Source organism: Sabethes cyaneus, chromosome 3 (assembly GCF_943734655.1).
Source record: "Sabethes cyaneus chromosome 3, idSabCyanKW18_F2, whole genome shotgun sequence".
NCBI lineage: Eukaryota > Metazoa > Arthropoda > Insecta > Diptera > Culicidae > Sabethes > Sabethes cyaneus.
In genome coordinates, this window is record NC_071355.1 from 36,804,387 (window position 1) to 36,819,671 (window position 15,285).

General features: G+C 39.9%; 1 protein-coding gene across 5 annotated transcripts in view; it reads left to right on the plus strand.

Moving 5' to 3' along the window:
* Positions 1-15,285, plus strand: part of LOC128743980 (furin-like protease 1) — a 570,474-nt gene that overhangs the window by 247,834 nt on the left and 307,355 nt on the right. For all 5 annotated transcript variants that reach the window (XM_053840695.1, XM_053840696.1, XM_053840697.1 and 2 more), the window contains exon 3: positions 568-1,479. In XM_053840695.1, coding sequence (XP_053696670.1) covers positions 817-1,479 — 663 coding nt within the window. In that variant the 5' untranslated portion in view covers positions 568-816. The remainder of the gene's footprint in view (positions 1-567; positions 1,480-15,285) is intronic.

A 15,285-nucleotide genomic window follows, 5' to 3' on the forward strand; every position in this document is an offset into this window, starting at 1 on the left:
AGTGACTCACTCCCGTCGGGAGTTTAAAACCGGAAGGACGGATAAGCAAAAAAAAAAAAAAATAGAACTACGACTCCTTCCCGGCTGCTGTTGCAATTCTATGCGACGTTCAATCTTCAGTAATTGAATTCCCCGTACATCCAGTCTAGCAGCGGTCGGTCGAGGTTGGTCCCCGACTGAAACAGTGATCAGCAGCAAGACAACAGAGCAGCGGAAGAAGACAGATGAAATTAAATTCCGATCGTTTTAGTGTGTACTCGGTTGCAATTCTCGAACTCGGTCTCGGTAGAAATGCGAAGGGATTAACCGCGTAGTCAAAGGATGGACACATTTTGAACCGAAAATGTAGTGACATGTTGGTGGTATGGACGGAATTTGAAGTTACTGTATGAAGTCCTCTACATCAGTAAGACCGGGAAAGGGTTCATTTTGTGATGTAGAACACGGACTGAGCGATCCATATCGTATTCGGAAAAACATGCCGACGAGACTATTTATCAAACGATGACGCTTTCGTTTTGGAACTTTCATTTCAGTGATTGATGAAATTTCATTTCTCTCTTTCAGAACGCGCCACTCCCCGGGAGCTAAACATCAATCAAAGATGCGCTGGTGACACTCAGTCGAAAATAATTATCTGCCACAGTGAGAAATGAACTTCATTTGATCCAAATTAACTGGTAGAGCGTAACGAAAATTCGGTAGGGAAAAGTAGGTGATTTTGTGGAAAGAATAAATAAATCCGACGGCAGAATTCGTGCTCAATGAACCGTAAACCGGTGCAAAGACACCTGTGAACACCCCGCGATTGAACCAATGAAACTTGACGGATCACCAACAACGGCCGGTTGCTCATCGTGTGCGGCGCGAATGGTAGAATGTGACGTCAGATGGACAGATAGTCCGAAGATGATGGCAAACAGTGACGTGGTGGTTGGCTGCCGGAGAAGCCGACGAAAATGTGCCAAATTTTCCGATGCCAGACAGCGGGTTTCACCGAAAGCGGAATCCTGTACGGACTCCGGCAGCATAACGACATCATTCCAGCCGCCCTGTCGCTCCCAGTCACCGTGTGATAGTAGTAGCCATCAAATCGAACCGGAGGCACCGTGTGGGAAGAGCAGCAGCACCTCCAGCAGTTCCAGCCTGTTGTTCCGATGGCACCGATACCGGTCGGTAGTGCTGTACATAGTAGCGATAGTGTTAGTAGGTGCAATTTCCGCGGTACACTGTGATGCAGTTAGTGATAATACGGAGGGTGGCAGCAGCAGCAGTAGCAGTAGTAGCAGTAGACATAGTACTAAGCAAATTAGTTCCAATATCATTGATCCAGTGGGAACGAGTGGGAGTGGTTACGTGGATCACTACGAAGGCAGCGGACACTACACACATCACTGGGCTGTGCACATTCCGGACGGGGAGGACGATGCAACGGTCGACCGGGTCGCAGCGGAGCACGGGTTCATCAATCATGGAAAGGTAAGCTGTTGATTTTTTTTCCCTATTTCATCGCTATATTACAGAACTAGTCATTGTGGAAATTAAGAGAAAAAAATCGCTTTCAAATACATTTCAACTCACGGCAGGCATCCGTTCATAGATATGCGTTGAAATTTCCGCGTGTCCTTGTTTGCCTGCAGCTTCGCGAACAAATTACCGCATAAAAAGCTAATAATTCCCTTGAATTCCACTAACGCAGTCCTGCCGAACTGTGCTGCGGTGCACCGCGTGATGCATGCGGCGGCGGCTGATTTTGCAATAAAACGGCGAACAAAACTTATCAAACATTCAATGCAGTGCAGCAGCAGCAGCAGCAACAGTGCTCAAACCACCATATTCCAATCGTTATCACGAGAGACAGAAACAAGTCCAGGAAATCCTGGAACAAAAGCCGCGCACCCTAAGGGAATTACATGATGCATCAGTTGCCGGCGGTTGGTTGGTTGGTTGGTTGCATAGCGTTGAATTTGAAATAGCAATGCGTCAAAAGTTCCTTTGTACAGTATCATGAAGATCGTTGTGCATTTTCTAACAAACTTTACTATCAGGACATCAAATTAATGTAGGTTTAAAATAATTCACAAATCTATCAAAAACGAATAACTTATAAATGCTTATTTTCCTTTCGATTTTTTGGCCAAATATTTGTAACAATCCAACAATGTGTGAATCATTGCGAATGGCTAAAAGCTGTGGCGTTCGATTTGAGCACTGGACGGACATCGACAGCGTCAAACGACGAATGTCCATTGTCGGCTGTTACCTACTGGTCGTGGTGTTTATGCTACTCGTGTTTATCGATTCCAAACTCGCCGGTGGTTCTGTGTTACCACCACCTACATACCGCTTAAATCGAACATTTTGCACTCTACTTATGGACGATTAGGACAGCAGCTGCGATAAAATTTGAAACCTGATGCCACCTGATTTCGAAAGGAGAACAGATTTGACGTGATGTTTACCGTGAATTAGAGGCTATATCGTACTCGTAACTGTTACCACCTGTTTTGCTTGCAGACTGTCTAAATAGAAAACAGGACACCTTCACCCTTGGTCTTTCTAATTTGGAAGGGAAAAATATATGAAATTATATCATAAGTTTGATTGTTGCAAAGCGATTAACATCGTGCTAAAGATAAAACTTTGAACTCGAAATTTGTTCGCATTCCCACTCATCGATTTTTATTAGCTTAAGGAAGTCGGTGGAAACTGGAAATATGTCCATATTTTTTCAACTTCCACGTCAATTCGTTGAACGAATTGATTCGAATTTGAATCCGGATGAAGCTGATAACCCCGATCTCATAAGAATAAAAGCTATTACTAGAACGTACGTGGACTCCGTAAGACAGTTACAGACTCTTGCACGAGTCATAACGTCTTTCGGTGTGATCACAAGTCACAATCACAGAGCAGTTTTCAAAATTATTGTTCAGTTTGGACCTTCACATGCCAAATTTGGTTTCATTTGCTTATTATTTCGCGCGTTATACAGAAATTTTTGTTCCATTTGTATGGGAGCCCCCTCTTAGAGGGGGGATGGGTCTCGAAACACAATAGAAGAGAATCCTGCCTCCAAAAACCTCCACAGGACAAATTTGGTTCCGTTTGCTTGATTAGTTCTTGAGTTATGCAAAAATTTGTGTTTCATTCGTATGAGAAACCCCCTTTCCAGAGGGAGAAGGAGTCTCGAACCTAAATAAGAACCTTTCTTGGCCTCGAAAACCCCTGCATGCAAATTTTCACGTCGATCGGTTCAATAGTTTCTGCGTCTATCAAGGTCAGATAGACAGAAATTCATATTTATAGGTCAATTTTGTAGCATTTAAGAGTTCTTTGAGTATCGTTTTCATATATTTTTGCCATGTGTGATACTTTTGTCATTTTTGTAATTTGTTTGTCACTCTCATATCAAATTTTATATTATTTTTTAAGTTTTTTGGTGTAATTTTGGTTACCTGTGAATTATTTTTGTACTATGCTATTGCCTGAATGATGCCTGAATACTGTTTTCTCTTAAACCCACTCAACTTGTGCAGAGGGAGCACAACTATAAGCAGAGCTAATCTTTTCTTCGCACACTGCAGACAAGATTTTTAGCTCCGTATCCCAAAGAGAATATCGAACAAGCAATTATATGGACTGAAACGATTTGCTCAGTGACCTTGAGAGCATGCATTCGGTTGTGCTCAGACAGAAAAAAAGGATGTTACAAAACTGACGCTCTTTCGGGACCAGAGCAAAGCAGCAAAACACTGCAACAGCAAAAGCACCTCGTCAATTGACGGAAAAGGTAACATTCGACTGAGAGAGCAAATCGATTCGTCTTCTGCGCTTTGCCAGTATAACGACAGGAATTGAGTTTTTTTTTTCTGTGCACGGCAGAAGCCTCTTTGAATGTGTCTTCTCTTTGTCAGCTTCCCCCTCCTGTTGTCCCCCAGCCGCTTACAAATTTGTGTTCTTTTCGGAAATCCCTATAAATCGACACATAGCCTTTTTTACGTTTTTGAACCTCCCCATTGTCCCCCTTGGTATCCCTATTCCCCCCTTTCAGAAATCTGCTTTTATCGTCTAGGCACTTGTACAATTGCTATCGTTCCAAATGCAAGAGAAACGCACCCCTTTACCCGATTAAACCTTTTTCCATACATCTCACTTTTGTCAATCCCTCTGCGCTGATTATTTTATGTCAAAAAGCATGTGTGCCAAGTTTGTTGAATAACCGTCCGTTCCGGAGTTATAGCGTTCCGGAGTTATAGCGGAACATAGATTCATATTCACGTTTCACGTCCCCACCTGTAGGCTGGCGGGCCACATTTTTGTCTCCAAACCACTTGCGTAGCTGCAATTGGTCTAAATGGAAAAGAAACATAACCGCTTTTACTTATGGGGACCCCCTCCCCACCCCCTCTTGCCGACAAATTTTGCACCCTACACACTTGGATCAAATTGGGACATAATTTTTGGACATGAAATTTGATCTAAATTTCAATTGGGCTCTTAAAATTTTACTCGAAATTGGAATTAAATTAGACTTGAAACTGGCTTTAATATGAGACAGTAAATTCCACTGAAACTTAGACTTGAAATTAATAGGGCTATGTAACAATGCAAATATGTAACAATGGATATCAATTTAACTTGCAACTGGACTTAAATTTGTCTTGAAATTGAACATGAAATTAGGTTTGGAAGTGGACACAAATTATTCTTGAAATTGGACCTAAATTGAACTTGGAATTGATCACAATTGAATTAGATACGAAATTGGACTGAACAAAGGACATTATATTGGCCATCAAATTGGACTTGAGATCGGAAGTAAAATTGGCATTAGATTAGACTTGAAATTGTACGACATTCAGAACATGGACGTCAAATTTGGCATGCGGTGGTTTCTAGAGACAGGATTTTTTTCTATGATGGTTTGAGACCCCTCCCCCTATAGAAGGGTGGGGAGGGGGCTCCCATATAAATGAAACATAAATTTCTGTATAACTCAGGAACTAGGCAAGCAAATGGAACCAAATTTAACATCTTAAGGTTTTTGGAGGCAGAAATTGTTCTATGGTGGATTAGGATCCCGTCTTCCTCTAACAGGGGGGGGATGCTCCCATTCAAATAGAACACAAATTTCCTCATAACTCGACTATTAATCAAGCGAATGAAACCAAATTTGGCATGTGGGGGTTACTGGAGGCAATTTTTTTATCTATGGCGGATTGAGAGCCCTGTCCCCTTTAGAAGGGGGGGGGCACTTCCATACAAATGAAACACAAATTTCTACATAACTCGGAAACTAATCAAGCAAGTGGAATCAAATTTGGCATGTGAAGATTTTTAAAGGCAGAATTTTTTCTATGGTAGATTGAGATCCCTCCTTCCTCTAATAGGTGGGGGGCTCCCAAACAAATAAAACAAACATTTCTTCATAACTCGACCATTAATCAAGCAAATGGAACCAAATTTGGCATGAGGGGCTTTCTAGAGACAAGATATTTTTATGGTGGTATAAGACCCCTCTCCCTCTAGAAGGGGGGAGGGAATCCCATGCAAATGAAACACAAATTTTTGCAGAGTACATTGTTGAAATGAAAACATAAAGAAAAAATGTTGAGATTACTCTAAGTCTATGGTCTCTGACCAGTTTTCAACTAATTTCAAACGAACTGCACTGACATTTTATTGCGATTTTGTCAACATTACCATTGGTTGGTAATAAAACCTAATGACACGCGCAAGTTTTATGAGAAGGTGAACCAAACTGGGAAGGGCTACATACCGAAAACAGACATATGTAGGGACGAGGGAGGGAATTTAATTACAAACGAGCGCGAGATGGTCGACAGATGGAAGCAGTTATTCGATGAACATCTCAATGGCGAAGTCGCAGAAGGAGGCGGAACGGAAATTAACTAGCAAAGGCTCTACGCTGGGTTATTTCGAGGATTTGGGAGGAGGAAAAGCTACCGGAGGAATGGATGGAAGGAGTGGTTTGTCCCATCTACGAAAAGGGTGATATGCTAGACTTCTGCAACTATCGCGGTATTACGCTGGTAAACGCCGCCTACAAGGTACTCTCCCAGATCCTGTTACGCTGGTTGTCACCGATAGCACAAGGTTTCGTAGGGAATTATCAGGCGAGTTTCATGGGGGCTCGCGCAACTACGGACCAAATTTTTTCTATCCGACAGATCTTGTAGAAATTCGGGAGTACAACGTGCCCACGTATCACTTCTTTATTGATTTCAAAGCAGCATACGATACAGTCGATCGAGACAAGCTATGGCAGATAATGCATGAACACGGTTTTCCAGACAAACTGACGCGACTGATCAGAGCTACATTGGATCAAGTGATGTGTTTCGTACGCATCTCTGGGACACTCTCGAGTCCCTTCGAGACGCGGCGTGGGTTGAGACAAGGTGACGGTTTATCCTGCATGCTGTTCAACATCGTTCTTGAGGGTGTGATCCGACGAGCGGGCATCGAAACGAGAGGCATGTTTTTACCAAGGGTAACCAACTTCTAGGCTTTGTAGATGACTTCGATATCATAGCCAGAAACTTTGCGACGGCGGAGGCAATCTACGCCAGACTGAAAGCGGAGTCTAGGAGAATTGGGCTAAAAATAAATGCGTCGACGACCAAATACATGAAAGGAAGAGGCTCAAAGGAAACAAACGCGGGCCTCCCACGAACGGTAACCGTTGACAGCGACGAACTAGAAATGGTAGAGGAGTTCGTGTATTTGGGATCGCTGGTGACCACGGACAACAATAGTAGTAAGGAGATCCAGCGGCGCGTCCAAGCGGGAAATCGGGCCTACTTTGCCCTTCGTAAAACGCTACGATTAGGAAGCGTACGCCGCCGCACGGAGCTAACAATGTACAAAACTCTTATTAGACCGGTAGTTCTTTATGGACTTGAAACCGTGACGCTGCTCACGGAGGACATACGCGCCCTTGCCGTGTTCGAGCGGAAATTGCTGCGGACGATATTTGGCGCAGTACAAACTGAAAGCGGAAAGTGGCGGAGGCGTATGAATCACGAGCTACAGGCACTGCTTGGGGAGACTCCCATCGTACATCTAGCGAAAGTTAGCAGACTACGGTGGGTCGAACACGTCGTAAGGATGCCAGACGACAGTGCGACGAAAATAGTCCTCTTCAACAACCCCACCGGCACCAGGAACAGAGGGCCCAACGTGCACGATGGCTCGACCAGGTCGAAAGCGATTTGTGACTTCTGAGACGACTAGGAAATTGGCGACGAGTGGCCCAAGACCGAGTTGAATGGAGACGAGTGCTTGAAACAGCACGAGCCACCCCGGCTCTATGCTGCTGAAGAAGAAGAATAAAACCTAAATTGTTACGTGAGATTAGAAATTTGCGGTATGATTTAGTCAAAAAGAAAGCTTTTGGTTGTAAGATTGTCCCCCACTACGTAAATCTTCAGCATTCTGCATCTACCCCGTTTTTAGAACGACGTAGCATCACGCGCCGGGTCCTCTAGTAGGATATAAATGGGACTAGAAACTAAACTGTAAATGGGACATCAAATTGGAGATGAAATTTAACTTAAAGTAGACTTGAAATTGGAATTAAATTAGGTTTGAAATCGCCCTTAAAATGGGACATTAATTTGCCATTGAAGTTAGACTTCAAGTTGAGATTGGGGTGGAATTTAAATTAAGTTTGATTTGAAATCGGATTTAAAATGGGACATTGAATAGGACTTGAAACAGGACTTTTTTTTAATTACAATGAACAAGGAATTGAGAACCCAGTGAAACTTAATAGAACAGAAAAATAGTTCACAAAACAGGAAAATAATTTTACCAGTGATAACGTAAATATGTACTTGAATTTGTCTTTTTATTTGACTTAAAATGGGACATTAAAATGAACATGAAGTTTGACTTGAAATTGGAAGTTAAATTAAACTTAAAATCGCTTTTAAAATGGGTCATTAATCTGCACTTGAAATTACATTTGAAATTGAGCTTGGGGTCGGAGGTGGGTTACAAATTAAATTTAAACTTAAATGGGACATTAAAGAGGATTTGAAATTTGACCTAAATTGCACATGAAATTACACAATAGGACATTCAAATGGATAGAAAATTTATCTTAAATTAGACCTCTAATGGTCTTTAAAATGGGTCATTAAACTGCACTTGAAATTTTATTTGAAATTGAGGTTGAGGTCGGAGATGGAATATAAATTAAATTTGAATTGAATTCGGCTTAAAATGAGACATTAAATAGGACTTGAAACTGGACTTCAATTTGGCATGAAATTGGTCTTAAAATGAGACATTGAATTGTGCATTAGTTTGGACTTAAGTTGAGCTTGAAATCAGACTTTGAATTTTGGTTGAAATTAGAATTAAATTTAACCTGAAACTGGACTTAAAATGGAACATTGAACGGGACCTGAAGTTTGACTCAAATTGGACATGAAATTGCACTTGGAATTTTACTTGAAATTGGAATTAAATTAAACTTGAAATCACTTTTAAAATGGGTCATTAATCGGCATTTAAAATTATATATGAAATTGAACTTGGAGTCGATGGTAGATTATAAATTAAATTTGACTTAATTTGCACTTGGAATTTTAATAGAAATAGGAATTAGCTTATATTTGAAATTAGACCCTAATTGGACTAGAAATTGCACTTGAAATTGAACTTAATATCAGATGTAAAATAGGATATAAATTAGACTAGAAACTGAATATTAAATGGGACATTAAATTTGAGAATATTGGAGAAATTAGACCTTGAATCGCCTTTGAAATAGAACATTTGCAATTTGCAATTGAAATTGAGATTGGGAACGGAGGTGTAATATAAATTAATTTTGATTTGAAATCGGACTTAAAATGGGACATGAAACTGGGCTTCAATTTGTCTTGCAATTGGTCTTAAAATGAGACATTAGATTGAACATGAGTTTGGACTTAAATTGAGCTTGAAATTAGACTTGGAATTTTAGTTGAAATTAGAATTAAATTTGATTTGAAACTAGACTTAAAATAGGACATTGTAATAGACATGAAATTTGATTTAAATTTGTTTTGATATTGTACACACTTAAAAAATTCAGCAAAATTTGCCGAGATTTGGACAGCCGAGCGTTCGGTGAAAATTTCAGTTTTGCAAATCGACGTTTACGGATCTTTACTTATGTTTGGCATCATAAAAAATTTTACCGAACGTTCGGCTGTCCAAATCTCGTAATAACTCAGTCGAGGAACATTCAATTAGACATGAAATTTGACCTTAATTAGACATGAAATTGTACTTGGAATTTTACTTGACATTAGAATTAAATTAGACTTGAAATTGGCTTTAAAATGAGACATTAAATTGTGCTTGAGATTAGACTTGAAACTAAAATTGAAATTGCGCTTGAAGTTGAAATTAAATTAGACAGGAGAATGGACTTCCAATGGGACATTATATTGGACTTAAATTTGATTCGCAAATTGTACGGTCTACTGATAAAGTGTCATTCTCCCCACCGACTACAACAAACTGTATTCCCACTTCATTGTCTCATTATCATTAGGTACGTGACGTCATTGCTGCTGTCTGTCAAACTGAAACTGATAAACCGTAGTACACGGGGGCACGGTCTGTGGTACTCTCTAGGGGTCAAAAAGTATCGTGTCATTCCTGACCGGGTACAGGATGTGCACATTTCTCACTAGCAGCAGCGCCAAGGCAAAGGTGTTTCACAGACTGCGGAATGGCTGGTGCTTGGCTGGGTGCGTTCCAAAACTCGATGAAAAGCAGAAAAGTATGCTTGCAGTTGCTTCATTTCTGTTCGGTGTTGGAGCGATGGAGCACCGTAAGACACGAAGCGTGGTCCACCAGTTTCGGGTTCCATCCCCCCGTACGACAACAGCTGACTACCAACCGGGTGCACATTACGGGACGCTTTGTTTGGTCTTTGTTTTGCGATGACGCGGTAAGGTAACACTTGTCCGTTTACTGTTTTTTTTTCTTCTCTCTTGTGGGGAAATAAAAACCACCTCTGGCTCGGCGTAACGAAACCAAACCGATTTCACAGACATAATCGCCCGGTCGGATCGGTCGGTCCCGTGGGTCTGCCGTCGTCACGCGCACCGTTCCGCAGCGTCACCGTTCTGACGTGTGACGCGTGTAAATATATTGTTGAGTGCGAAAATGGCAAGAAAACTCGACAATTTCCTTCTCCGTGCCGTGCCGTGCCGAGCCGTGCCATGCCAGTAACTGAGCGACAGCCTGTTGCTTCCGAAACGTGGTGAACGGGGTACTGCGGAAGTGATACTTCAACTAAACTGGGGTGATGTGTTGATTTGTTTTGAAAATCTGGAATCCGTAAAATACCGAATGAGCTCTCTGTGCTCAGGGAATCAGGTATTATACTAGTGCCCAATAACATTTAAAATATAATAATCCTTATTTAATAAATTACGAAATAAAAATTGATATTTCATCCAAAACTGCATAATTCGCATTCCAATGGTAATCTAGTAACTAGATTACATGTTTTTGTAACCAAAATTTATTGATCTCCGCTAAAACCTATCAACCATATCCTGTCAAGGCAATAATGAAAAGCCAAATGCAGTTTATATTATTTGGCTGTACAACGTTTTTTGCCGACACTAGGACACTAGGATAATCAACGACAAGTGCACGCCCGGTAGGGATGGATGGATGGTTGGTTGAATGAATAGATAGGTACTCATCCATCAATGTTGAAAATTAAAAACCTGTCCAATTCACCTAATTGGAGGAACTTTTCTTCTGAATGCTGGAGTGCTGATTTTCATTCTTGAAAATACTAGCTGAACTAATTTTTGAATTTAAATGCACAACTCGATGTTAAATTTAACTTTATCGGAGGCCATTCGATAAGTATCCCACAAATAACTGCTTCGCCCGTATAGTAATGTGCGTATCCCATCGTAGCCCCATCGTTTTGTTCATACTTTATCATTAGCAGTATTTTGTTCTTTCATTGTCACTATAATATCGAACATTTTATCTAAAGTGTATCAGACTAACCATGCGATGACATAACCTTCTTGCAATTTGACATTCATTTTTAGCTCTACGAGCCTGAGGAAACTCAGGCTCATTTGGATCCCAAACAACATCGGGCACTCAACTAGTAAATTTAATAAATTTAGTTAAAACTTTATTAAATTTAAACTTAATTTTTAAAGATTTTTATTGAATAGTTTTCTATTCTGATCTGATATATTCCGAATATTCTGTGGATAAATATAAAAATCAATATAAAAATGTATTTTTCCGCTCGAAACCGTAGCGTTTGCAACGGTAGGAAAGGTTACAATAAGCTGTGCCATGCTGGTTAGATGCACTACATGAGATGCCACTATCTACGTTTTTGTGCTCTTCCGCTGTTGGCCTGGCCCCCCGGTCGGTTGCTATTCGACGGAGCAATTTAATTACAATTCATCAAAGAACCGTGCTATATTAATAGGAATACGGTCGTTTATGGGATGAAGTTGTCAGAAATAGAACAAAAGAGCCACCAACCTTGTGACAACGTATGAAACACAACGAGTGCGTGTGTGTTTTTTTTTGTTGGAAAACCCATCATTTTGAATTTTTCAATGGCTTTTTTAAAAAGCTTGATGCTTAGTTTATGACATGGTTGTGAGTTAATTGTAGTCCAGTGCTTCTGAATGATTGCCGACTTCCGAATAAACTGAGAAAACCAATTCATATTAAAAAATACCCCTGTAACCAATAAGTATTATTAATGCAATTCAAGTGCGAGCCAATAAGCATTTATGTCACCTTAAATGCTCCTTAAAAGCTATTTTGGCATAATAATAGGCTGCACCACTGTTAACCTTCTTATAATGCTGACAATGCTAAATAGCAACTGATTTCCAGCAACAAGAATTTGAACAGAATTTCTGATGCCATTTTATAACAGCTGTGTAATCAAACTGCTAATAAACAGTAACACAGTTTAAAATGAGCGGTTGATTTACTGCTTATTATCTGATCTCATGGACGATTTTCGGTGAAATTTCATCATCATTATCCTCTATCACCGCCTGAAATATCTGCACTAAGCTACTAAACACCCTGTATATCATGTGAGATTTCGTAAATTTGCAATGAAATAACTAACAAATTGCCTGGTTCTGTAAAGAAGAAGGGCAGGACTTTCAAAAGGGAGTAAAAAAAATTTTTTCCGGCCATATTGGATTTGGTCGCCATATTGGATTTTATCAATAAATCTTCGTTTCCGGCATGAGCCCCCCAACCGATTTTCGTTTCAAGATCACCATTGTAAAGCTGAGACAAAATACAGGTCGGACTCGATTATCCGTGTGAAAAAAAATTTAAATGGTTTTTTTTAAATGTGTATACGATCAAAACGTGGTTGACACTATAAAAAAAAAATTTCCCAGATAATCGAGTCCGACCTGTACTACAAAAACTATAAGGTATACAACCCTAAGGGTTCTTGCCTTCTGAAATCCCCACATGCCAAATTTGGTTCCATTTACTTCATTAGTTCTCGAGTTTTGAGGAAATTTGTGTCTCATTTGTATAGGAGCCCCTCTATTACGCCCTCCTTGCTCTCTTATCCCCCCATAAAATTGCTGGTCATTTTATCTATCCAACGACATATAAATTGCTCAGTTTCGTTCAGTAGTTTAGTAGTTATTAGCATTTGAAATCTTTCATTCAAACGTTATACTGCTATTTTCGTTTTCACAAAGTGCTACCCACTCCCAGTATAGTAAACAAAGATGTAGTCCTACGTCAAAAACATTCATAAAATTAGATGTGCAATGGCATTAACTAAATAAAACAACCAGTTATCTGTAGTAAGGTTCACTCTTTTCATATAATTATTGTGATAGTTCCAAAACAACGACCACATAGGTGACGTAGGACTGCGTAAGTCTCTTTGTAACGATAGTAGCATGTATGCATGTATGTAATAATACGATTCTTCATTAATACATGTTACATGCGTTGTACGTAACGTTTATCAAAGTAGTAACATTGTATACGTTCAATCCTCAACAGATTTCGGAGTTATTTCTATGAATTGATTGAATCTATTAAATTAAAACGAATCGAAGTCACACTAAATCAAGCAGTAAATAATTTGTTATGATCTGTTTCTACGTTGAACAGTGTTTTTCCTCTGGTAATCGGTAGACGGTACACGCGAGTTTTCAAAAAGCTGAAAATTTTGCGTAAAACTTTTCTGCGGCTTACGAAAGAAGAACACTGATAATACAGCATTTACGAGCTGCTGACGTTTTGGAAGAGGCAGAAAATGTCGCCCGTGACCAGAAAACTTATTCCCGCCATTTGTTGGTCGTCCACAACAGCGAAAAATTCAACTTTCAAGCAAGAAAATATAATAAACTCTTGTGGCCCTTAAAAAGACCGAATGTTCGATTATCACAGCTTGCAGCTTGCAATAAACTTGCACTCACGCACTTAACGTAGGTTTCTTTTCGGCAAATTTGAGTACCGATAACCGCAAACCAGGCATGGCTTGTTGCAACGAACCAACCGAAAAGCTTCAGCACCCATGCGATCGACGAAGCCGTTCGTGAACGGTCATGAGTCACGATGAAATACCAGTCCAAATGGCCAGCTGCAAGTGACGTGGGATAATTCTGGTCTTCTGGTCTCCTGCCAACTGAAGCACTTTTCGCAGCTAATTATCTTATCACGGCAGCCAGCTCCGGCAGTAGCTCAGCTAGCGTTTGAATAATGCTGTTCGCTGGCTTACCTCGTGTTATATACCAGAGCAAGCGACAAGAATCGGTACCGCCTATTTTTCATGGTCCATCATTCCAAGATCTACGTTGAACAAACTGGAGCATTTCAATTTCAGTCTGAACAAAAGAGCAAAGTTACCAGTGAGCCGTTCACCTTTTGCTGCCAAAAAAATTACGCTACGTATTACAGTAGCATTGGTGATGGATAGAGTTGTGTTGCTAAAGAAAACCGAGTGAAAAGCCCCAAGTTCCAAGTTTGATAAGGTTCATCAATTACCGAAACCCGTTCTTTTAAGAACGAACAAATTCTTATGTGAAGATGCAAAAGATGTCACTAAAACTGTTGGGAATTTTTGCTTAAAGTTTAATCGTGAAACCCGAGTTTATTCTTGATTTTTTTATTTTCTATGCAAAAAACTTCCAAAATAAAGTCAAAATCCAAGAAAAAATTTTTTTGTCTGTTTTCGGAAGCTACATTATTTGTGCTTCCCTTTTTGTTTCGTGCTAGAAGCGTTAACACTCCGTACACTTGTTGTAAAGCCCACAGATAATTGGTTTTATTCAAAAAAATTTTACTCAAGTTTAATAGTTTTTTTGCCCCCCAATTTTTGGAGCCAATTTTGAAGGGCGGGGGGACAAAAACTTTAAAAATGTTTTGCAATGGCCTAACTAAACGAAACAATTGATTATCTGTATCAAGGTTTACAAGGAGTCTGGCCCTTGCCACTATCGTCCTATTTCTACACTGTCTGTAATAAACAAAATTTTTGAAAGACTATGAAGTGAAGGTGAAGAAATTAATAAATGTATTGAATAAATTCAATGTTTTGCATAAATTCCAGTACGGGTTTAGGAAAGGATGCAGTACCTCCACGGCGATCGTTGAACTTGTTGACTTTTTAATAAGCAAAATCGACAACAAATGTATCGTCGGAGGTCTTTTTATTGATTTAAAAAAGGCTTTCGATACATTAAATCACGACATTCTCTTGCAAAAACTGGAAAGTTATGCAATACGGGGAATTGTGGACGCTGTTATTCGTAGCTATTTGAGTGGAAGGCAGCAATTTGTGACATTCAAAGATGCCAAGAGTTCATCAAGCTCTAAAAAACATTGGAGTTCCACAAGGTAGTAATATTGGGCCACTTCTATTTCTTAAATACATTAATGATCATATCGCTTAATGGAACTCCTGAATTGTTTGCTGACGATTCTGCTTTATTCTATCCAAACCACGATGTTTCATCTATTGTGTCATCTGTAAACAGTGACTTACAGGTACTTATGAGATACTTTAATGCAAATTTGCTCTCATTAAACTTATCAAAGACCAAATATATGGTTTTCCATTCACCAAGGAAAAATCAGAGGGGTTGTGTACAAGACACGACCGCATATATAGGTGACGCAGGACTGCGTAAGTCTTGTAATTATTCGATTCGTCATGTATACTTGCTATATGCAACATATAAACATGCTACATGCGTTGTATGT